This window comes from Motacilla alba, chromosome 4 (genome assembly GCF_015832195.1).
Source record: "Motacilla alba alba isolate MOTALB_02 chromosome 4, Motacilla_alba_V1.0_pri, whole genome shotgun sequence".
Classification (NCBI taxonomy): domain Eukaryota; kingdom Metazoa; phylum Chordata; class Aves; order Passeriformes; family Motacillidae; genus Motacilla; species Motacilla alba.
In genome coordinates this window covers 8,349,019-8,374,000 of record NC_052019.1, presented here as the reverse complement: position 1 = coordinate 8,374,000, position 24,982 = coordinate 8,349,019, and the positions used below count along the sequence as shown (strand labels likewise).

At 36.6% G+C, this 24,982-nt stretch overlaps 1 protein-coding gene across 1 annotated transcript in view; it reads left to right on the top strand.

The window, feature by feature from the left end:
* The window catches only part of POLN (DNA polymerase nu), an 88,504-nt gene that overhangs the window by 60,702 nt on the left and 2,820 nt on the right, over window positions 1-24,982 (top strand). Inside the window, exons 20-23 of the mRNA XM_038135812.1 lie at window positions 309-419; window positions 4,145-4,223; window positions 14,845-14,912; window positions 24,069-24,130. Of these exons, the coding sequence (XP_037991740.1) occupies window positions 309-419; window positions 4,145-4,223; window positions 14,845-14,912; window positions 24,069-24,130 (320 nt within the window). The remainder of the gene's footprint in view (window positions 1-308; window positions 420-4,144; window positions 4,224-14,844; window positions 14,913-24,068; window positions 24,131-24,982) is intronic.

The window sequence follows — 24,982 nt, the reverse complement described above, 5'->3', positions numbered from 1 at the left end:
ATCTCCCACAGAGAGAGTTTGCTGATTTATCAGTAGACATTCCTAATAAAAATTTAACAGCCTTAAAGAACTAAAGTTTTCCTTGTATAACACGTACCAATTCTCTGAATTAAATAATACTTAAACCAAAAAATACAGTAATTGTTGAAGGTTTAAATAAGCTCTGACTGTTTACAGAGGACAAAATATTAGATTGACTCTGGCAGCACATAATTACAAATATCTGTATTATCTTCAAAAAGGTTTTAGAAATTTAATTTTAATCACTCTGTATCACATGATAGTAAATTTTGTTTAAATCCTGCAAGGTTACGTGGTTTCCATCATGGGGCGCAAAAGGCCGCTGGCCAACATCAACGCACAGGATTACAAGCTACGCACTCAAGCAGAGAGGCAGGCTGTAAATTTTGTTGTTCAAGGTAAAGATCTGCCTTTCTACCTTCCTGTCCACCCACCTGTCTCTATCCCTGCTTGGCTTTAGTGGGCAACAGCTGATACTCTCAGAAGAATGAATATTCCAGTAGTCTACTAAAGTAGGCGTGAGTTTTCCTGTGGAAAAGAAGTTAAAATTATATATTCCATCTATGCTGGAAATTGCCAGTAAACAGAATAATATAATAATAATGATAATATTAATAACAGCAACAGTATAAATGTTCTAATACACTAAAGTGCTCTGGGATAGTTAAATGTAGGTATTGATGCAAACTATGTATAAAGAGAATATCTAGAATTCCGTTCCTCAGATGCATTGTTTCTTTAAACACTTTCCTTTCTGCTTTTTATAGTCTGTTGCTCCAGAATGGTTTCTGTGCTTCTGTTTCTTACAGATTCTAGCTTTTATTTAGCCAGGTAGCTTTAGTTTCAGAAATACAGAATGTTACAATAATTGTGCATTGTTATTATTTGTTTTAAAATCCAGCTCATTCTTTGCAGAAACTTCAAACTTAATTCTGTGGAGAGCAAGAAAAAAGGTGTTTTTTTCCACAGAAAAACATTTAACATATAGATTGGAAATGTAAAAATTAGCATTTCTGTGCTCACATGTTAGTTAATGTGATGTAATAACATACTCTGGTTAATCACTTGGGGCTCAGGTGTATACAGAATTTAGCCACCCAAAGAAAATAAAACCTGAGCTGTCAGCCCAAGACCGAGATCCCTCCTACCTTGATGTCCCTTAGAATAATTATTTTTTTAATTGGATGATGCTGGCAGGGTTTTCTTTAAGTCACCCTGGAAGTGTACAATTTACAGGCAAGGAAAAAGTGCTTTCTTGACAAGATGATGGCATGCTCCTTCTAAAGTGATTTGAATTTTCCTTGAAAGTATCACTTTCTCGCCAAATATTATTCATTTTAATGTTTCATTTTTAAAATTATTTAAGTATTTATACCATGTTTGACAGTCCTTAAGTACTGTCTCTGCAAAGATACCTACAGAGCTAGAGTTCTAATTCTAATTCTCATTCTGTGAGTCCTGCAGAGCACACAGTGTAGCACTAATAAAGACACATGGCCCTCTGAGCAGTGTTTGCTGTGTCCATCTGTCCCAAGAGCTGGAACAAGGCTGTCACAGGACTGTCTATGGAACACTCACTTCTATGTACCTACAATAATAAGATTATCAGATTTCACTGTCAGTTCAAGTGATATGGAGGACAAATCTGATGAAAAATAATGCAATTGTTACTCCAAATGGAATATTAAAAGGTGTGGTGAAGCAAAGATTAAAAACTCTAAAATATTCAGTATTCCCAAATTTTATAAAAAAATTCATTCTAGGCTACCATGATGTTTTAATTTTAAGATTTCAACTATAAGATGTTTGAAGTCTATAAAAACTTTCAAAATTATAAAACTTTTTCATCATATTTAGTGTACTAAACTGCATTTAATATGTATTTTATAGTTATGCCTAATAGTCTAATTTAAGTTGCTAACATTTTGATTATGGTAGCAGCAACTGATAGCAGAACACTTCAGATGCAGACAATATTGAGAGGAATGCAGAATTGCAGCTTTGAATTATTACAATTGGGTTTCTCACATTTCTTTCATAGTGTTTCTTCTTTTTCTGATTATTTCCCAGTTCAATAGTTTTCACCAATGTACAGCATATTATTCTTCAGTTATTATTCAGTTGTACCTATGCCCATAGAGCAAACAGTTTGTTTTATCTTTAATCATTTATTTATAATTATTTTCTTTTTTAAAAGGAAAATTATTTTCTTTTTAAAATAGGATACCTCCAAAAATCATATTTCAGTAAATATTTGAGAAGCCTTTCAAATTTTATTACTCTACAATGTTTCATAAGGAATGTATCTAGAACACATCTTTTGGACTAAACGCTCAGTATAGTTTTATTCTCACAATAAGAAGATATTTACCTTACCTTTGCTGAAACAGTCTTTCTTACTTTTTATATCAGTTGTCCCTTTTTGTAATGTATGGAGCAATTTGCCCCATCATTTGAACAGGAAAACAAGGCACATATTTGAGGCTAAACCTGCAATCAGACATTGCCATCTCAATCATCAGCTGAGGATCTGCACTGGGTACAGTTAATGAGCTAAACAGAGTCTCTGCATGGGATCCAGAGGAGGCAGTTTGTCATAGATGACTGTGGAGAAAGAGGAGATGTTAAGCTGTCTACTCCATCTTTAAGCCTTTGTCCTTGTTCTCTTAGATATTCTCCCCTAGCCAAAAGGCCCCACTGCATCCTGAGGGACATCAGGCACAGCCTCTCTGGCCAGTCACTGTCCCACTCTGCTCTGCCCTGGTGTGGCCCCACCTCATGTCCTGTGTGCAGCTTTGGGTGCCTCAATAGAAGAAGGACATCAAACTGTCAGACTGTGTGCAGAGGAGAGTCACCAAGACAGCAGAAGGTGTTGAGGACAAGACTTGCAAGGAGCAGCTGAGGTCCCTTGTGTTGTTCAGCCTGGAGAAGAGAAGGCTGTGGGGTGACCTCATCACAGTCTACGGGTTCCTCAAGGGAGGCAGTGGAGGGGAAGGTGCTGAGCTCCTTTCTCCAGTGAGAGCTGTAGGACCTGTCACTACAGGGAATGGCATGAAGATGTGTCAGGGAGGTTTAGGTTGGATATCAGGAAAAGGCTCTTCACCCGGAGGGTGGCTGGGTATTGTACAGGCCCCCCCAGGGCAGTGGTCACAGCCCCAGGCCTGACAGAGTTCAAGGAGTGTTTGGACAATGCTCTCAGTCATATGGGTCAGATTTAGAGTCCTGAAGGGAGCAGGGAGTTGGGGAGTTGGCCTTGCTGATCTCTATGGGTCCCTTCAGATTGGAGGTTTCTGTGATTCTCTGATTACCTCTCAGCAGAGTACCCTTGTCACTTGGCTACCTCGCTGTTCTCTGCTCCTATTCTGAAAGCTGAATCATTTGGAAGAAAAAATTCAGAATTCATTGAGTTACAGGGTTGTAAAAATGACCATGATCTAGGACATTTAGGGTGTTTAATGTTTAAGGAGGATTATGGCTTCCACTCTTTACGCAAAGGATTGTTTCTATATTTTATCAGATAAATCTTTTGTGTAAAATGTTTGGATCAGAACAAAGCCCTTCACCAAAGTGCAGGCCTGGAGAATTATTCTGCCTCTTGGTGACCAGAAATGTGTCATTTATTCTGTGCCATGACACTGTTTTATGCACCACTTCTCTTAACACTGTAATGTAATGAATATACTTTACATATACATGGAAATATGAAAAAGCATAAAATTAACCTCCAAATTGAAATGCAGCACTGAAACAATGTTCTGACCTTTTGTGACATTAAACTTTAATTGATTAATAGATACATTTTAATTAAAGCTTAGAGATAGATAATTTCATACCTTTTTTATAGAAAGCAATTTTTCAACGTATAGTCGTGAATGACAAATTCACCTTTAATAAACACATGATTTCATATTGTTATTTTCTAGTTTTAATTAACATGTAATTACTTCCTCTGTTATTTATTAATCTTATAATGTTTCACATATTGCATTAATTGGATCTGCTAGTTGTGAAAATTCTTATAATTCAGAATCTTCTGATGGTTTTTGTTCCTATGCCATAGTTCCAAAAAGAACATTTTCCTTTTGCATGCTTTAAATTAAAAACAGTTCACTTTCTTTCATAGGCTCTGCAGCTGATCTTTGTAAAATGGCTATGGTGAAGATTTTTGCCTCTGTTGTCATTTCTCCAACTTTAACAGCCAGGTCAGTAATGAATGACTGCAAAACTGCTTGGTTTCAAAACCAAATTAGCTGAAATGAATATATTTCTGTCATTTTAAGCAGCTCTAGAACTACCATGCCTACCTCTAAGTCTTTTGACAAGCAAGGACATGTGGAATGGTTTTATACACTTAAAGTTATATCTTTGTGCTTGAATGGTTGGATCTGTAAATGCATCCCAAGGCGCTGAAGTGCCCCGGGGTCATTTAAGCTCGGTCAGATCTAATTCAGTGGTAGTTCTGCACCTTTGAAATCGAGCCCACTGATCATATCCTTCCTGTATTTGAGTGTATTGTACAGAGGGAATTGAACATTCAATGGGCTGGGAAAAAAAACAGGAATCAGGAAACCAGGGCTCAAGCAAAATAAATGAACATTTTTTCATTCTTGTGTAGATGGCTTTTCTTTAAAGAAAAGCTTGGTCATCATGATTCTCTTCTGTTGTGACTGCTCAGAGTTGGGTGGGAGATCACAGAATGTCCTCAAAGAATTTTATGCCAGTAGCAGAAATAATGAAGTCTACTTTTCCTGTGGAGAAGTTGGTCCAGACAGCCACTAAACATTATTATTTTCTGCAATAGAAAGAGACTTTGAAGTCAAACATGTAGAAAAACCCCAAAAAACTGGCTTCTCATCTTTGGTAATGCAAAGATTTTGTAGCAAACAATCCAGTAGAAGATGAATTGGTGCAGTAGAGGCTCAGACAAAAGCAGAGTAGTGGAAGTAGGGCAGAACATCAATGTTTCTATTGTCATCTAGAAAGGATGATAACAATTTAGCTGTAGCAATCATGCATTGAGGACTTCTGTGGGTGTGTAGCTGAGTACAAAGAAATAGGATTTGTCCTTCTGAATGTACTTTTATGGGTATTATCTAACCCTATAAGCAATTTGTGTGTCCTAGTGTGTGTACATTTACACAGAGCAGTGTTGTCTTATCTGATCAATGTTTGAAAATACAATTTCTAATTACAAATAAAAGTTCAATTTGTTGAATTCAAAGGAGTTGGACTCATCCCTATGCTAAAAATAAAACAACTTCTGAGTGACTCTTAAATGTTCTTGCAACTTTTAAAGTAAAATACCATTGAACTATTAAAAAAAAAATAAAGTCAGGGACCCACAAGTACAATCTGAAAAGGAAAATTGTTCCTTGGTGGAGATCCTGCCTGCACTCAGACAATGATACATTTATGTATTAAATGTTGGATGATGCACTATCACATACTGCATTGTACCCTTCTGGGCAGATTGTCTGCACTGATTATAATTCATTTTGCTACCTGAGTTGAATGAAGAGCCCAGAATCTGTCAGCTGTGGCATGGATGAAAATTTCTGTAGCAGTAGCAGGCATAACTGAGTTAGATGAGTGATAGAGGAGCAGCCAACAGCTTTTAGTGGAGGAGGCAAGTGGAGGTGGTGCAAGGGCAAAGCACATACTACATTCTGTAGTTCCTGCCTGGCACACAGATCTTTAGGTTCAGCAACTGCCTGTTTGTTGTAATTCTGAGAAAGCAAATTTTTTTTTGCTACTAATGTCATGTCTGATTAAGCTTGTGAATGTTTTTTTCTCTCAACAGAAAATTTTACTTGGGTTTTTCTTTCTTAAAATTATTTCTTTTAAAGAAATAATGTCACCAAATGGCTAAGGAGGTAACAGACATGGGGAAGTATTGGAGCTGTACATGTTGAAATTCCTGGTATTGTGAAAGCATAGGGGAATGGCTGCACCAGATAATAGAAAAATATCACTGCTTATCCTGCTTGTTCCTATCATAAATGTCACACAGCTGGGAAAGACCAACACTGCAAAGGCATTTAAGGAGGATAGAGTGTTTTAAACAGGGGTTTTGAACTTCTGCCAGCCATTAACAACTGGATGGCTTTGCTAGAGGAGAGTGTTTTAGTAGTCAATAACTGCTCCTTGCTGTAATATTTAGTAGGTACTTACAGACCAGGCTTGTCAGAAAAGCACAGTCAGTGCCTTTGTAAATTCTGTAAACACTTCCCTGCTTGGACAGTGGCATTTGAAAACTTCAGAAGGATCTTGCCAAAAGAATATGAGACTGAAACTTGAAATATTGTGTTTCTGCTTGTCTGCCAGGTGACATTCAGTTAGTTATTTTTTCAGTAGCTTGTTTCTTGATTTTCTTATCAGTTAGGTCAGGATAATGATTCTAACATCCTTTAAAAAGCCTTTTGAAAAATATTGTCGAAAGGAAGTGTGGACATAATTGGTTCTATTGTAACAGTGGGAATGTACAGTAGCTCTTCCAAAATGAGAAATATAATCAATCTCTTATTATCACTCCATCAGACCATATTCATTCCAAAGATAGCATACTACTATCTTTTCTTCTATCTTCATACCCCTGTAAGTATCTTTATTTCCCTGTTAGAATTTCTAATTTTGGAAACAGGATTTTCACTTTGAACAGCATATCAAAGAGAAATATCATTTTTACATGCTTTAGAAGTGATTATGAACATTTACCCTGGGAGACAGTATTCTATTAAGCATAGCTAAGTTTTGGCTAACGCTCAACATTTTGTCTTCCTTACCTTAGAAATAGAGAAAAAAATAATTCTAAATAAGGTCTTACAGTTTTTAGTGTTAGCTAGCAGGTATGTTTGCAGTCTTCACTCCCAACACTGCATTCATTGTTCCTGTGCTGGAGGCTGTTCAGCAGTGAGCAAGCTCTGACCCAATAGAGTGAAGCTTCATTTTTGTGTGACTAGCAGCCAGTAGATTTTTAGTTCTTGTTTGCACATATGATACTGTATTTGGAAGTCAGGAAAGGTGATCAAGTGGTGTCCTTGATGAAACAGTATATTCCACTGTGACTGATCACTTCTATCAACTAGCAATCTCATTTTTCTCTTTATGTTTCTTTATCTTCTAACTCAAATACTAGCCTAGCAGCTTATGCAGTTGACAATAACAAGTCAATCAATTACTTGGAAGCAATTTTACAGAAATCAGGAAAAGTAGTATTAAATGTAATATATATATGATGCAGATCTAATATTAGTATGGGTTGACTACTGGCATCAGTGTTAATATCTTTGCATTTTGTGTGGTGCTGACAAGTAATCAAAAGTTTTCAGACTTCTCCTGTATTGCCTAGATCTTTCTTAAGATGTTCTGCTGCTGCTGGCCAAGTTGCTCACTGAAAATGTGCTGCTAGCATAAATTATTGAAGTGCCAGCTTTTACCCATCTGATGCAATCCACAGAATCTCCTCACGATGTTTCCTGCAGGCAGATGATAGCAGAGAAACTTTTGAAATGAGATCAAGGCATACAGTAGCAGCTGAAATAAAGATTTATGAAATTGATGAGAATGCAAAGGTGAACTTGCTGAACTCAGATGGACAGCTGTGCTTCTTTTCAGTGTTTGAAACATCGCTGCAGTTGGAGTCACATGGAAACTTGGTGAGAAAGAAGGGTGCTGACAAACTGTGGAACAATTGCTGCCTATAGCATTGCTTGTACATATTATCATTTTGTAAGCTGAAGAAGCACTGATGTTACCCAAAGTCTACCTGGTACTACATGGACTTCTCAGTATCTCAACAACATGCACGTGAATTTTAACAAGTCTACAGAACTATTGAGTAATTTGGTGTGAATCCACCAAATCTGCTTTTGCATGAAATTATTGTTCCTTCAGCACTGGACCTGTGCCACAAACACACAGCTTTACTTCTCAGCATGTCTGGAGCCCATTTAAAGAGACAGGTTCAACCACAGGCCAAATATAAATGAGTAATCTAAAAAGGAGAGACCACAAGCAAATAAAAGCAAAGGGTTTATTTTCTGGGTTGGTCCCAGCTGCTTCTCAATAGTAGTGGATGTTGGAGTTTTGTATGTCTTCCTCAAGGAACACCTTAACCAAGCTAATGATTTTCTGTGCTGGTGAGCTGTAAATACAACTCACTTCTACATTTATCTAAATTAGTTGGAAACAGCTCTTACAGTCCCAGCAACAAATATTGTTTTATGTGACCTGGTTTTCTTTCAGATACAAGTCATGTGATAAATCACAAATGATTCATTTCTTGAAAGTGGCTTTCAGTTTTAGTACAACACAAGAATCTTGTGGTGTTTCTATAAGGTATGTTGGGATTCAATAATTATTACTTTATAAACTGCTTATGATCTCTCAGATTCATACAAAAGGGCGTATTAATAAACCAAACTTCCTGATTCTTAGTGTTGCTACTATGTGTGTTGATCTTTAATTCTGGGCATAAATCTTACAGTGATTTGTCTGTTTCTTCAGGAGTTAAAGAACTGTTTTAACTCATATTTCTTCTCTAGCAGATAACCAAGATTTTCGAATAAATGCTTTTTGCTCTGGTATTCTGCCCACAATTCCCACTCAATATCTAGCCAGACTTCCTTAATGTGTTAACTCTAGCAAGATGATTAACTTTTATCCTTAGCCTAATACTGGAGAAATTGAACCACAAGGAAAAGATAAGTTTTGGATTCTGCTTGAGAAGAGAATAAGATTGTTGTTTCACAGACAAATGCTTTTCTGTAGCAGAAGGAAACTTCTGAGGTCATATTGCACTCTCCATAGCTGTTGTCTAATATGTCTCTTTGCCTTCCAAAGCAGCCAAATAACACTGAATTTCTATGGAAGCTGTAACTTAGAAAAATCATCACTTTCCTCAAGCAACCAAAGCAGCATTTTGCATGTATCCACAAGATGGTGAGCTGTTACCTGAACACTTCATGCTCAGTGAGCCAGAGCAAATCAGACTAATTTATTCTTTATAGAAAGAGCCAAGTACATTTAAAATGCTGAAATATCACAGCCAAAAGGGACATGCATGATTTAGCAGGTTTATCACTATTTCTTTATGTAAGACATTCAACACAAATAAATATATTTCATTTATAAAACCCTTTTGTAGGTCACCTTTTAGATTTGTATGTTTTCAAACATTTTGGATACATGCAAAAATTCTATTATCTTTAATTAGCCATCTGTTCAGTTTCCCACTCTTCGTGATGTAGCTGCTGAGAAAACCCATTTCACAGGCTAGCTGAATTTTAATGGGTAAAATGTTAAAATAATTTGGTCTTTATCATGAAGACACTGAAAGACGTAGCTTAAAGTTAATGCAAGTAACATGCATTCAGGCATGATGTATCCTGGGCTATAACTTTTATATTACAGACTTAGGAATCCACATAGGTGCAGCTTCAAAAAAAATTTTAACAAGGGAAAATTCTACAAAATATTACAATATGCTAATAATCTTGTTCCTTACTTACATGACAATAGGCATTCTGCCTACTGGAATCTGTAGGCTTCCATGGGAGAACTGTGGCACAATTACACAACAGGTAGTGTTAGTAGTATCAGAAAATAAATGGTGTTTCAGTATAGGGAACATGGATATTTCTGTGAGGAACTGGATCCAGCTTCCATCTGGTCCATTATCACTGAGTGTGGCCAGTAGCAGATGCTCCAGGAGGGAGATGTAAGATTTGTGGAGAGCAGCCTGTCTGTCTGCAGATTTTCATCTTCCTCTGCTTGTGGGGCTGAGTCTAAGTTCTGAAATGTAAGATTTAAAAGTCTTCCCACAAAATCATTGTATGCCATCATTTCTAAATTTTCTTGAAATCCATGCAAGTATTTGTTACATGAGCAGCCATTCTGGATTTTTCTGGCAAAGTATTTCATTACGTGCCTTTTAAGTCAATATTTTGTTTTATGAAATATTAATTTATTAAGTGTGAATGTGTTAATTTTTCAAGTGATTAAATTATTTTCATTTAAAAAACATGAAACATATTTCTATTTATTTTTTGGTTTTGATGGATTGGGTTTTGTTTGTTTTCCATATTCCCCCATTTGTCTGATTTAAAAATACCTTATTGTTTTTACCTTTTTTTCTCTAACCACTTAACAGTTTTTATGCTTTTTGGATTTATTTTTAAGCTTTTTACACATAGCTTTTAACTGTGTACTCCCATATCTGCAATTTTGAAATCTCCCATTAGGCACTTAGAGGTTTCAAATTCAAAACAAAAAAATGTGGTGTTACTAGTTGGATTATTATTTTATTGATTGATTTGCTTATATCAAAAAAGGGGAAGAACATAGGATGAGCGACAAGGATATTAATATTTGGGATATAAAATCATATAAAATCAGATACTGTTGTATGACCTTCATTTCACTGGTCAGAGACATAGTGCTTTTTTTAAATAAGGTGAAAACCTCGTGACAATAGAAAATAAGAAATATTTTAAAAATATTTTAGAAAATATTTTAGAGAATATTTTAAACAAATATTTCAAAGTTTATTTTGCCAAGTTAATGCCCTATTTAAAGTGGTGTACTTTTAGTTACTCTTCAATGTTTATATTTTTATTGTTCTTATATAAATACTTAACTGCTAACATTGTTTTAAATTCTCAAGATTTATTATAGGGTTTTTTCTACTAGAATTTTTTACTCATACCACTAAGCTATGATGGATTTCAAATAATTAATCTTCTTTGCTCCTTCTCCAAAGACCATCCTTTTGTTTTAGGAAATCACTTGTTCAAATGTGTCTTAATTTTCAGAATATCTTCAAGTTAGAAATAAAATATGTCATTTGCTGTGGAAATTTTACACTGGAGTGCTCTGGTTCAGAATCAGACCTGTGACCTTGTCCTGCACCATTTTTTTCTGAAGATGTAGGAGTGTCCAGCAGGAACCATCTTAAACTTCAGTCTGGGCTCTCAGCTGGGGTCTTGGTCAGAATAAGGTGCCCTCAATTCCTTACAGAATTATAGTACCTGTTAGGGTGGAAAAGACTTTAAGATCATTGAGTCCTGCTAAGTTATGCATGAAGATCAAACTCTTTTTTTTTAAAGCTTTTCCAGTTGCCCAGTATTAAACCTTATTTTAATTTATTTTATATTCAAATTCCTAAAACAGACAACTCAATGTAATCAGTTAGCTTGGAAAACACCTCTAAGGTCATTGAGTCCAGCTGTTAGCCTGGCACTGCCAACTCCACCACTAAACAGCTGGTGGTTTATATTTCATATATCTTTCTACAGACCAATCTGGAAAGCTAAACCAGGTTATGCTTTGGATGTGTTGTTAACAGCAGTAAAAATTTCCCTGGTGATGCAAAAACTATATCGAAAAAATATACAGAGGGTTAATCTCTGTCTGACTTCAGGCAGCTGTTTTGGGAGGTGGCACTGCCACAAAGCCACGGCACAGAGCTGAGTTTTTTCCAAGTGTGAGTTCAGAACATCTAGGTCAGAACCAGCCTTAGTCCCTTGTCTGTAGAAGAAGCATGAATTTAATTAGTTTGAGCATCTCTTGTCACATTCTAACATCCTGAAGCACCGAATGTCGCTGTTAAAAACCTCCTTCTGATGAGGACTACTATGACAATCTTGTCTTTCTTTTTTCCCCTCTCCTGCACTAGCCTCTTCTAGTGAACATACCTACCCTGGAGCCTGCAGCATGTCATGCCACAGTGCTCTTCTTTTGAGTTTAGACAGAAAGCTGTTTCCTTTAATGATAAAGAAAAATACAGTTGCTCACTAATAAGTTAACAGCTGTTTTGTTGAGGTCAGTTCAATAGTGTAATTATTTCTAGGTGTTTGAAGTAGTCATGGAAAACCTTGCAATTCTGTATTTTAGAACAGAGGAGTACAGACCTGGAGTATATTGATTTCCAGTAACAAACAAAATCCTCATTAGTTCTTTTATTAGACAGCTGGCCTGGTACTACAGAAAGGTATGCTCTAACAATGCAGCTTCATAAATACTATGAAAAAATCTATTGAGAACAATTTAATTAGTTTGGGCATCTATAATTCATTAATATGATTATGATACAGTAGTAATAGCTGGGCTGATCCATTGGAGGCCTGAGAATTTAGTCTCTGTGTTGCTTTATAGGAAACTGGAAGAATGATCAATGTAGTGTTAAGAAAATTAAAAATATCTTCTTTTTAAAATCCTAATAGTTTAGGATGGTTGTTGTATGCTGGGCACACTAAAGTGGTGTCAAAAGCCATATTCAGACTGGCAGTCACATAAATATTTCTGCATTGAAAGGGTCAGGCTGTAGCACTGTTTCTAGTTCCACACCACTGGCATGCTCAGATGCAAGTCATGTTTCTCTGTAAAGGAAATCATATGTGTACTCATCAAAAATGATGCCTAATTTTTCATCAGGCAAGAACATATTTAATAAAATACTAGTTTCTAAATCAAAGGCATTCTTAACATCTGTAGAATTAAAAATATACTCATGTCTGCCTGGTTTGCAGTTTCTAATCCAGTTGGCCATACCTTTTAGCACAAGATAATGAGAGGAGCTTGCTACTGCAATATTCCTTCAAAGTGAAGAGGATTCAATTAAGCTACTAAGCAAAAGTAGAGGGGCTTTTTCAAACTTCTTTCACTCAGACTATGCAATGGCTGGATGGGTGCATGCAGGGGAATGGTGAAAACTGTAAATTTGGAATGTACAAATTGCTTTGATTTTTTTCTTTCATCCTTATTGATGTCAAATTGAATGCTTCCTTCTGTGGAACAGCATATTGCATGAAAGTGCTATTACTTAAGCAAGCCTGAAAAAATGCAGATAGCCTTGTACTGTAAGACCAGAACTCATTATTTGCTGTGAAACATGTAAGAAAAACAGATAAAACATCATCAAAAAATATCTATCTTGTTTGATGAAGATTAAGGAGGAAATAGTGTGTACTGTTTCAATATTGGCATCAGTCTAGGAAATCACGTTTAGTGTTAATTAAATCCTCTGTAATATCTTTCATTTGAAAATAGAAGTGTATTAGAAATACTCATTTCTTAGATCTCAGAAACATTGTTCCAATTTTCTAACTGAAGGCATTGGTTAGGAGAGCAGCAGAGCTAGACAGAGAACCAGCAATGCCAACTTCTAGTTCTGTATTTAGCGGACAGAACATGGTTCTGAACTTCAAATAAATCACAATATGTGTAAGATGGGGCAGATGTAACCCTGCAGCTCCGTGCAGCTCCTGAGTTAACTGGCAATGCAGCTGAGCTGATGGGCTGTGAAGTTCAGGATGATGTGGATGAGAAACAGAAACGTCCTTTAGCCACGATGGAGAGCTAAGCTAAAGGAGCTGGGCTGCATTCAGTAGGTGAACTGGAGCATGTGCAGTTGTAGCAAGTCAATTTTGCTGTCCAGAGAGAAAATTTCAGTTAATTTACATTGCTTCCACAGGTTTTTGGACATACATAAGATAGCACTTAATTCTGGTCCAAATCTGCTCCTCCTGTTTTACTTTTAGCATGGAGGTGAGGTAATCAGTTGTTACATTGCTGAGAGGTTTTGAAAATCCTATTCTTTCATTCCTAAATCCTGATAAATTTATGATGAAGTTTTTATGTATATTGTAAGTTCTTCTAAGAAAGGACTTTTTCTTACCAAATATTCAGAATATATGATGCTTTAAGCCTGACTGAAGGCATGAGACACTACTCTGGAACAATCAATAATCGGTCTATTGTGTTTCTATTGCACTGGTTTAATAAATGCAATTATTTTCACTTTTTCCATTGATTGACTTTTTATTCATCTTTAATATTCACTGTTCTGATTTGTAACTTTTGCATGTCATTTCAATGGTTATCAGGATACTCTTCCTTTAATTAATTTACTTGAATTAGAAATTACAACTTTTCATGTAACTGTGTTCTCTTGCTACAGATGATCCTGGTCTTTTCATCTATTTCTTTTTTTGTGTTCTGTGCCCTAATTTCCTATTAAAAATATGTTAATCTGTTTCATTCTGCTTCTGACTGTGTTGTAAGTGACTAATAATTTAAGACTATTATTAGAGCTCACCACACTGTTAGTCAATGTCACACTGTAATTTAAGGCAGTGTGAAACTATCTTAAGGAGCTGTGAAAAGTTATAAGTCATAACCATATTGTTGTTTCAGCCATTTGTAATGAATTATTTACTTGAATAACTGCTATTATTAAGAAAAGCTATTAAGAAAAGTCTACAAGTGACATTTAATTTAAATCATGGAATCACAGCATGGTTTGGGTTGGAAGGGCCCACAAAGACCACCTTGTTCAACCCCCTGCCATGGGCAGGGGCACCTTCCACTAGAGCAGATTGCTCCAAGCCCCATCCAACCTGGCTGTGAACACTACCAGGGATGGGGCAGCCACAATTTCTCTGAACAGCCAGTCCTAGTGCCTCACCACCATCATAAGGAAGAACTCCTTCTTTATATCCAATTCAAAAAACCAAGCTATATTAACAAAACATAGTCTGTCTCGATAATTTCTTGTATTTTTCTGCAAATTATGTTGGTTTTAAGTAATACCTTGTCTTGTCTTGTCATCAAATCCCTGAATGACGTTTATAAGCTGGCAAGCACAATTTGGGTTTACAATTATGGCCTTCATGTTTCCAGAGTATAGGGAGAGGCAATTCTTAACTCCATTAATGATTTTTAAATTTTCTTTAAGGGTTTACTTTCACTTTAACTCATCCATGAACAGAAAGCACTGTTAAAATTTTTTTGCATATATTATCTGATGCCTCTGAAATTTTTCAGGTTAATTGCCCAGATCCATGACGAATTGTTGTTTGAAGTAGAAGATTCTCAGATCCAGGAATTCTCAGGTAAATACAATCTTTCTTGCTCATTTCCTCTCACCCATTTTTACTCTCTATATCCTGTGATTTCTCAGAGAATAAAGAACTAATGTAGTGAGAAGAAGCACATTGATTCTCACAATTAAGAAAATGTATACTAAGCAGATTTTTTCTGAATGTTTTCCACCACTGACTCTTATGTAGATAAAATGTGATATACTCGTTTGGAATTCATTACCATGGTTATTTGTATTTAGTTTTTTAATCAAGATTTCATTATCCACTGCGTGAATCCTGTAAAAGTAAATAATATTTCCTCCAAGGTTTTAGAAGGAAATAAACCAGTTTGAAGTATTTTAGATTAGGGACTGTTACATAAAGAAGTATTCAATTCTTCTTGTAAGATTATACTGTATTGTAATTTCTAAGTTAGTTTACTGCTTTTTTATATTAAGAAACCTTTATGATGGCACTCTCAAGATTAAGGTAAGTGAAAATTCACGCCAATATTTCTATCCTCTCATCTGGCTTACTTCCAGACATTATTCCCTAAGCCAGAGTTTGTCTCAGCATCTGGTACAAATTTAGCCAGCAAGGGCACATAGCAGACTGTTGGGTCTCTTCTCCAGTAAATTGTGGATTTATTCCTGTAGGCACCAAGTGTTTATTCAAAAACATTGGTCTAGTTTGAAGCTCAACAATATGTTTGGCTAAACCCACTAGCATAATGTCACAAAGATTTTAAATGAACCAATACAAGAAATACCTTCCATTATAGCACAAGCATTTAATAAAAAATAATTTCACCTTCCTGTGCTGCATTCATTTGAACAGTGCAATCTGCTATATTAGTCTCATTTCATCACTGATCCCTCTTGTGAATATTAGCTCAAAATGAGAGCATTAAAACTCTACCTAATCTAAACAAACTACCTGGGAAATGTTTCAGCTCAATATATTCAGGGCATTGTAATGAATTAAGTTAATATATTAAAATTTGAGCTCTAAATACAGGAGTTAAAATCTGATTTAAAGTTAAAAAACCATGATACAATTTATAGGAGATTGCAATATCTATTCAGAAAAGGTAATGTCTAAAAGTGACATAGTTTCAGAGTTAGGAAGCCTAGTGAATTGAAAGACATCTGTAGGACAGCATAGAAGGATTTTTATTATCTTATTTTGCATCAATTTGCATAAAGTATAGAGCCAATATTATACCCAAAACATAAAAATGATTCATGGTTGATTATACATATAGAAAATCATAGATTCTGTCCCCATTGGGTCAAATTTAGATCTCCATTACTAGTCTGAATTTGTAGCAAATTCAGAAAAATCTATACTTTTCAAGTATAACAGAAAAACCCCTAGCTATCATATGAATAATAGTAATACATTATCCCACTATGGAAAGATGATGACTGAAGGCTTTTTTCTGAAAATGCAAAAAGAGTGCAAGTTCAAATACTCAAGTTTAGAGCATGCACTGTGCAGAAATTAGTTTGCTGATCTCCAGGTCTAGCTGCAGGGTGCAGAACAAACATACCTGTAAATTCCTTCTTGTGCCTTAAAGTTATAATCCTATAATTGAAGTTGCTAAGATGACCTTTAGAAAATGGACCTAGGCACTCCAGAGGTGTGAGATACCTTGGAAATTGTCATTGCACTTAGCATAAGTTGCCAAACTTGAGTGTTCAAGATGGAAGTTTGTTTCATTCTGCTGATTGAAGATTGAGTTTTCAATTTGTCTGTACTTTGCCCTAAGAGTTAAAGAAAAGAAGAAAATTCTGCATTACAGGAACATTCAGATATACTCCCGTCAGAACAGAAGAGTGATAACTTGGCTTATTCTTTACACAAAAGACCAAGCTGAGACATTGATTTCCTTCTGTAGCCATGATATTTTATGAAAATCCTTTTGTCAGGATTTTCTTTTCCTGAGAAGCTGAGGGGCCTCAGCTTCAAGATGTAAACAATAATTATCTGCTAGTGTGGAATGCAACAGGTGCTTCCTTGATTGGTCAATGTGAGGTGTTTCTACTTAATAACCAATCAAGGATGCAGCTGGCTCAGACTCTCCGGGAGTCACAAGCCTTTGTTATTCATTCCTTTCTATTCCTGTCTCGCCTTCTGATGCACCTTTCTCTCTGTTCTTTTAGTATAGTTTTAGTGTGGCATTTTTAATATAATATATATCATAATATAATAAACCAGTCTTCTGAAAAATGGGAGTCAAGATTTCTGTGTCTCTCACCCTTGTCCTGGCTGCCCTGAAGACCACATCCTTCCTTTTTATTCATCACTGGGAGAGCCTTACTTGGAGTACTGCATCTGGTTCTGGGCTCCCCAGTACAAGACTGAAGCAAGTCCAACAAAGGGTGACAAAGATGATGAAGGGACTGGAGAATCTGTTCTATGAAGGCAGGCTGAGAGACCTGGGACTGCTCAGCCTGGAGAAGAGAAGGCTCAGGGGATCCTACTAATGTATACATCCTAAAGGAGTGGGCATAGAGGAAGTGGTGGTGCACAGTGACAGGACCAGAGGCAATGGGCACCAACTGAAACACGAAAGGTTCCCTCTGAAGATCAGGGAACACTGTTTTACTCTCAGGGTGACTGAGCACTGGCACAGTTGCACTGAGAGGTTGCGGAGTCTCCATCCTTGGAGATGTAAAAAAGCCATCTGGACAAGGTCCTGGGCAACCAGCTTGAGGTGGCCCCTCTGAGCAGCAGGGCTGGACCAGGTAACCTCCAAAGAGTCCTTTCAACCTCCCTGACTGCTTTGCAAGTAGTTCTGCTACTGGTAGAGGAGCTAATCCAAGGTGTCTTAAAAGGGTCCAAAGCTGGTGATTCTTCAGTCATTAATGAGGATTTTGGTTGCTCTGAATAGCAGAGAAAGTGTGTATCTGCACTGGCATCTCACTTCCAGTCAGCAGAAGTGCTGAAGCACATCTCCCTATTGTCCCAGTCCATGGCGTGAATGGTTTCAGTTCACATCACAGAGCAGCCTGAGAACAGTTGACCTAGATTCCTTTCAGATGAAACTAAACAGGAACACTCTTTTCTCCTAATATTTTCCAATTATTTCAGGAGCTGCTAAGTAAGGTAACAGATTGGATATCTGAGTGTTAAACCAAAGAAGAGTCAGTAGGATGTGTGCTCCTAATTCACTTAAGCGCTTTGAAAGTCCAAATGCAGTTTTCATCTCTTTACTTAAAGTTCTCTCACCATTTTTTAAAATCCTTACTCTTTTTCTTTTATTCTAATATTCTTTAGCCTTCAGCTTTGTCTTTACATATCTAATGAGCTTTTGTCCATTCAGAAACTTTAAATTACAGAATCTGCTGACTTGCAGTTTCCAGCCTGCAGCTTAATGATCCAGAGAGAAATCTCAGTTGTACAGTCACAAAGCTCAATAAAGGGAAGGACGTGGACTTGAAGCTAAAGAGCAGTGTTTGAGGGTTTTAATGGATTACATTTCAGTGCTGTGTTATTCTCCTGAATTTAATGTGATCCAAGAAGTACTGGCCTACTATTCAGCATGTTTGCATTCTGATTCCAGTCATGCTTCTGATCTACTTTTTCAGGAAAGCAACAACAAATATATGTCTCCTTTTTCTTGTTCGTGGAATGAACATGAAACTTAAAATATTTTTAAGATTTATAAATTAAGAACATAAAGGTAAATAGTATTATTTCATTAGATCATAATGCAGGATATAAGCCTTCTCAGCAGCATTTCCCTGATATAAGAGTCTCTTTTGAATTGCTTCACAACATTGAAATGTCCTTTTACTTCTTAGACTCTCTTGAATGGTAGCTGAAAATTGTCACAAAAAAATTGTAGTACTGGCAATTTCTTTAGTCTTGCATAGGACTTCATATGCTCCAATAAGAATTTTCAGAACTTTACAAGATACAGAAATCCCATTTATAGTGCATCGAATAGTGCGCAGATGATTTGGAATCTTTTGAATCTAATAAACAAGTGGACAAGCAAACAAGCAAAGAAGTGTTCTTTTTTTTTCTGATCTGCACAAAGTACTGCATGAGGTGGGTCATCTCAAGGTCTCATCTGTATTTTGGAAGAATACCTTCTTCAAAAAGAATCCATTGCCCACAGTTTTATAGTATACATATGGCTCACTCTGAATGGACAAGAGAGAACATCATTTATTTATAATAAGGTTTTGACTGCCCAAGCTTTAACATACTTGGAAATACAATGAAGCACATAGTACTCTGAGTGGTGTAATTTTCATCAATGATATGGAATATTGTTTCCTTCAATTCTCTGTTTAGGGCAAGAACATGACAGCAAAAGAGCTTTTTAAAATCCTAATTTCCTATTAGAGGGTGCTTGGGAAGTTCAAATCAAAACATTTGGCAGAAATTCGTTTTGCTTGGGCAGAAGAATCTCAGCTTTACCATCAATAATCTGCCTGGTTTCTGGCCAGCTTGCTGGTCTGGCTTCCTCACATCCTGAGCTCTCCAGCAGCCCAGGAAGCAGAAAGGCAGATGATATTATGGGAATGCCAAAAACTGGGTTCTTGGATCTGAGAAGGCTCAGTGTCTCTGAGTCCTGAAGTTTGTGTAATCAGGTAGACAGTCTGTTCCCAAAGCAGACTGTGAGTCTGTGTAGAGACTTCGGAAGAGTATTTAGGAATGGCAGAACTCAATTTTTCATTTTGTGGGGAGTGTTCCTCACACTGGTGCTCCATGCTATATTTGAACTGCCTCTTTGGCTTTGGATTAAGCTGAATGCATTACAGCTAAAAGGAGGAACACACTTTGTGGGGAAGAAAAGCAATTTTTATTATTTTTTTTTACAGTCCAGGGATACCTGTAGTTCCAGGGATACCTGTAGTTCCAACTGTAGAATCTGGCTTCTAGTGTGTGTTCCATAAATAGCTGGTGCGTTTGAAAGGTGAACTTTGCCACTGGCAATTACTGTGGATTCTTCTATGCCTTTCTCTCTGCTTGATTGCATCCATTAGTGATAATTAAATGAAAGATACTTGGTACTTGAAATAACGTCTTTTTATAGAAATAGATGTATTCCAGTGCTTTGTGTTCAATATCACAGTGCATTAGAGTAATTTTTTTTTTTTTAGAATTAATTTATATTTGGACAGTGTTGATAGAATTAAAGAATTTCTACATCTGTTCATATTTTTGGTACATGTATAATGTAGAGTTTGAAACAATTTTTCCAATACTTTACCAGGTGTAAAATATTTCAGCTGAAGTACTTACCTTAAATTTAAGAACACTGAAATGACCAATCAAAATAAAAAAAAACCAAAAAAAACCCCAAAAAAACTCCAACCAACCAAACAAAAAAACCCCAAGTAACAAAACACAACCAAAAATAAAAACCAAAACAACAATCAATATAAATTAAACCTATTTATGTTGGTATTAAGATCACTTGCTACCTAAAAAATAGTATCTTAGGCTTTTTTTAAACATCTGCCAGTACACATTTATGGCTCACATACAGATTACTTGAAATCTCATTGTATTCTGCTACAATTTTATGCTTACTTGGTACTGAGGCAACTGCATTAAAATGTGCACATGTTCAAAAGGGGACTGCAGTAACAGAAGAACAAAAGAATGAACTGGTCACCACAAGTAAGTGACATTTTCTGTCCTCTGAGCTGCCTTTTCCTAACTTGAAAAACACTGGTGCGTAAACTAAAGATGCCTCTAGATAGCTTTCAATTTGCAAAAATCCCTGTTCCATAGATCATCTGTCTGGCCAGCTTTGACATGTTTCTGGAGTCATAATTTCATAGGTGAGCGCACTTGAAAAATGTCTTCAGTTTGATAGGGACAAATAAGCTTTTGTTCCACAGCAGGCATGCGTGTCTTATCTTTGTTCCTATTCACAGCACTTTCAATAAGCATATTTATTCTGGTCAGTATCAAGAAAATCTAATATATGGTAAAACAGATGTTAAAATTTCAGGTCCTCTATAATCTTTTAACTTTGCTGTCACAAGTTTTTTTATACACAATATTTTAGCATGCATACTTAGAACTTAAAAAGCATTTCAAGACGAATATAATCAACAACTCTCCTAATTGCTGACTATGGGTTTTGAGAGATAACTTGCCAAGATTGGGAGAACAGCATTTTACAGATGCCATTGCAGTACATGGCTGGCTGTAAAGGAACGTTTTAAAATTAATAATTTATGTGCCCCAGATATACTAGATTCTTGACTGAACAGAAATAATCATTATCCCCAAAGTCTCCAGTCTAAATGTCAGAAAAAACCAAAAAATTAGGAGTGGTAGAGACAGATTTATTTAGACACTGTGGTTCTGTTTTTTAGTGACTACGCTCTAAACTGTATATGAGATAAAAAATATATAGTTGTCTATAGTCTGATTATTTATTGTGAGGCTTGAGAAAGAGGGAAATTTTCAAGGAGATTTGAGAAAATAGTGGGAGAATCAGATATTATGAACATGGAACTGAAGGGAACCTCTCCTGTGATTACATACCCCCATGCCATATGGTCTCTTTTATAAATTATCATCTTCATATGAAAAATTACTCCCACTAAGGACTATTCCAGAATTTTGTCTCTCCAAAATCTAGAACTTTAAATTTCCAGCCTAAATGTATTCAGACACTATACCTATTTATTTTTGTGCAAAGACTGTAATGTATTTAAATTCTTCCTTCTTCACTGTTTACAGTCTTAGCAGACCACTGAACAGGAATGGCAATCCAGCTGCTTTTTCTTGATATTTGCAAAGGAGTGGTTTCAAAAGGCTGAAATGCAGGCACAACTTCAGACTGGTTGAAATGAATGGCTTTGCTAAACTCTGGGTAGAGAAAAGTCAGTGTGACATGAGAAAGAGAACAGGGAGCTGAACTGACAGAAAATAAAGGAAAGAAGAAAATGAACCAAACCCATGGCGAGGTTTTTAATGGTTGTCAAAGTGAATGAAGAACCATTGGGTTTGTTCACTGATGTGGCCACTTTAATCTGTGCATTTTAAAATTAGGAGTATTTAAGAATGCAGCAGAATTCTGATTGTGCCAGATGCCTTAGAGCAAAAAGTGTGTGAACCAACAGAGAAAGCTGCTGCAGTCACTGCTGCCATCATGAATCCCCTTTTGGGGATAACAGCTAAATGGGACAGAAATAGTCAAATTCAGAGGTCTAGAGAACTTGGGCAAAACAGGTCTAACTCAGTGCACAGGCAGGCAGCAGCCTATGTCATATCACTCACTTATTTCAGCCCAAGAAGTGATGCTGCTGACTCATGCTCCATCTTTTACTGTCTGTTAGAACTCATTTTGTCAAGAAGACCTATTCCTCTCATTGTCCAAAGGCTCTATTGCTGTTTATTTATCTAACAACACAATAAATGTTAAGCTGCACAGAGTTGAGTGTGCCCTTCATAAGTGTCTGGTGGAACACACAGAGCTGAGTGATTCTGCATGAGAAGTGCAGAATTCAGGTGTTACCCTCTCAAAAGTTTTGTGTAGTCGTACCTTGGAAAAAATCTTTACTCAGGACTGACTGGCAACACACTGAGCCTTCTGAAGGCATCCCACCTGGCTGGGGTGCCCCAGCATCTGCTGCATTGCTGACCTCCTGGAGCTGACAGCTTGTTGAAATTCAGAGTGGGCTTCTCAAGACAGAGGCAGTCCAACACTCCTCTAATAATAGCCATGTTGACTTGGACTGGATTACAAATGAGTAATTATTTAGTAATTATTATTTCTCCTTTCACAATCTGTGGATTGCAGTGTTTGTTTCTGCTCTTGAAAAATGTTGTTCTGTCCCACAGTGGACCATGAACTACCTCAAATCTAACATGAAGCAAGTTTACAGGTGTAGCTGTACGTAGATGTGTCAACAAATGTCTTGATTTCCTCAGCTCTGGCACTTGATCTGCTGATACTTTGAGTTACTGCATAGTTTGGACTTCATGAGAAGTTTATGACAGCTCATTAGCACACAAATCTGAGCGAGCCAGCACGGTCTGAGCACTGTTCAGGCAGAAGCTGGTTATCCTCATCATTACTATCAGGCCAGCCTCGTGTCAGTGACACGACATGAAACATTACAGACTGTTCTTCATTGCTGGCATCATTAGAAAAGGTTTTAGCAGCAGCCAGAGCAACAACATCCACAGCTTCTTAGAGATCTTGTCACTCCTTTGCCTCTAACCTCAGCTGCCAAAGAGCTGTGATGTGCAGTGAGGGATAACCTCAAAGGAAGCTGCTCAGTAATCATGTGGGTTTGCTCTGGCAGTTCCCAGCTCCTGTCACAGACCCTGCTCCTTCTCAGGCCTGTGAGGCACATGACCACATACATTATTTAGTCACCCATCCTGTCAGAGCGGGGCAGGTTCTGGGGCCACCTGGTATTCCTGCTGCACTTTCACTAGCCAAAAATATCTTCCATTTTGAAAGCTGTTGATCCTCTCCTTTGTTTTTATTAGAACAGTATGTGGTGAAGCAGCTATCTTTGTCACGCAAAACACTAATTAGCAGGACCAGTGATGGTAAATCTGATCCCAGATGATTGTTTTGGAATAATTATAGATGCATTTGCACAGTAGTAGTGAGCATAGTGTTACGGCATGATGAGTTGTTAAGTTACATGAATTATACTGAAGTTTAATTGTTTAGAGTTCTGATAGCTCCACTACCCCAAGGGATGATTTTTTAAAAAATTTGGCTCTGATCTTTTTACTTTGATGAGTAAAATATTTTTTAAAGTTCAGATTCTTGTGGGCTTTTTTTCCTAGCTTCTTTTTAAAAGTGAGTTTTATGGCTGCACAAGAAAATTGAAATATATAAAATGTCATCAGATAGTTATGAATAGTGAAGTTAAAAACTGAGCGCTCACACATGCTCTATATACCTTCATATGAAATGTAGTAGTGCTATACTTCTTTATATATAGGATATATAAATTAAATGATTCTGCAAATTTTACCCAAAAATTCAATTTTGAAAAAGAAATTAAACTGTTCACAAGAGATAAAATATCACTTTAAAATAATCTGAAAAGGTTGTAAATGGTAATTTTTTAATGCAGAAATGCAGGTATTATGTAACAGAATGTAATAAACTATTTTTTAAAAAATATAACAATTCTAACATGGAAAATAAAGCTGTAGGTTTCCAAATTTACCTTACAGCACTGGTAAAAAGAATAATGGAGTCTCTGCAGGAGAGCACAGCCTTGGAAGTGCCACTGAAGGTAGGGACAATTTTGAATTTCCATTTTTCTCAGTCATACTTAGCTTTGTACATCATCATTGTCATATTAGGAATCTAGAAACAACTATTTTGCTTTTTACTTCAATGGTTTCATTTTCATATTTTTTTCAAATTACTATAAAAGTTCCAAAGGAAAATAACTGAAAGAAAGTACACTCCCTTTTGGAAAGTGAGATTGTTGTAGCAATGCATGTGGTAATTTAAAAATCTATTTCATTCTTTGCCATGAAACTTCTGTTGGGTGTGGTAGAGTGAGAAAGATGTCCTTTTAATATGTGCCTGGCTTTCTAGATGTGCCAGGCATTCATTACTGCTGAAAAAATATTGCAAAAGGTCTTTCTCCAGTAATTTTCACTTAGAAAATGGGTCTATTTAACATTTCTGTGTGGATGCCTGACACACAAAGCAAACAAAATCACTGGTCATTGCTAAAGGAAGAGGACATCATCTACCAGACCAACATCTGTCGACAGTGAGTAGGTAACTACACAGCTCTCTATGTATTGGACCTGATTGTAATTACATTGTAAAATCATTATGGTTTTCTCTCTACAAAACTGGTACCTGTCACTGTAGCCTACTGCTCAGCTTTTGTTTCTTGGTAAAAGACTGAGGCTCCTGGGAATCCCTAAACTTCAGTGAGCAACAGCCCAAGGGTTTCCAGTTCCCTGACAAATGGAGTACTTGGTGATGCCAGGTCACTCACTCAGCAGTAATACTCAACAACATTCAGGGACAGAAACAGCTTCATTCTAATTATTTCAGAAATGATTGCAACATACAGACTTGCACCAATGGAAACAGTTGAAAAAGAAAACTACTTCATAATTTG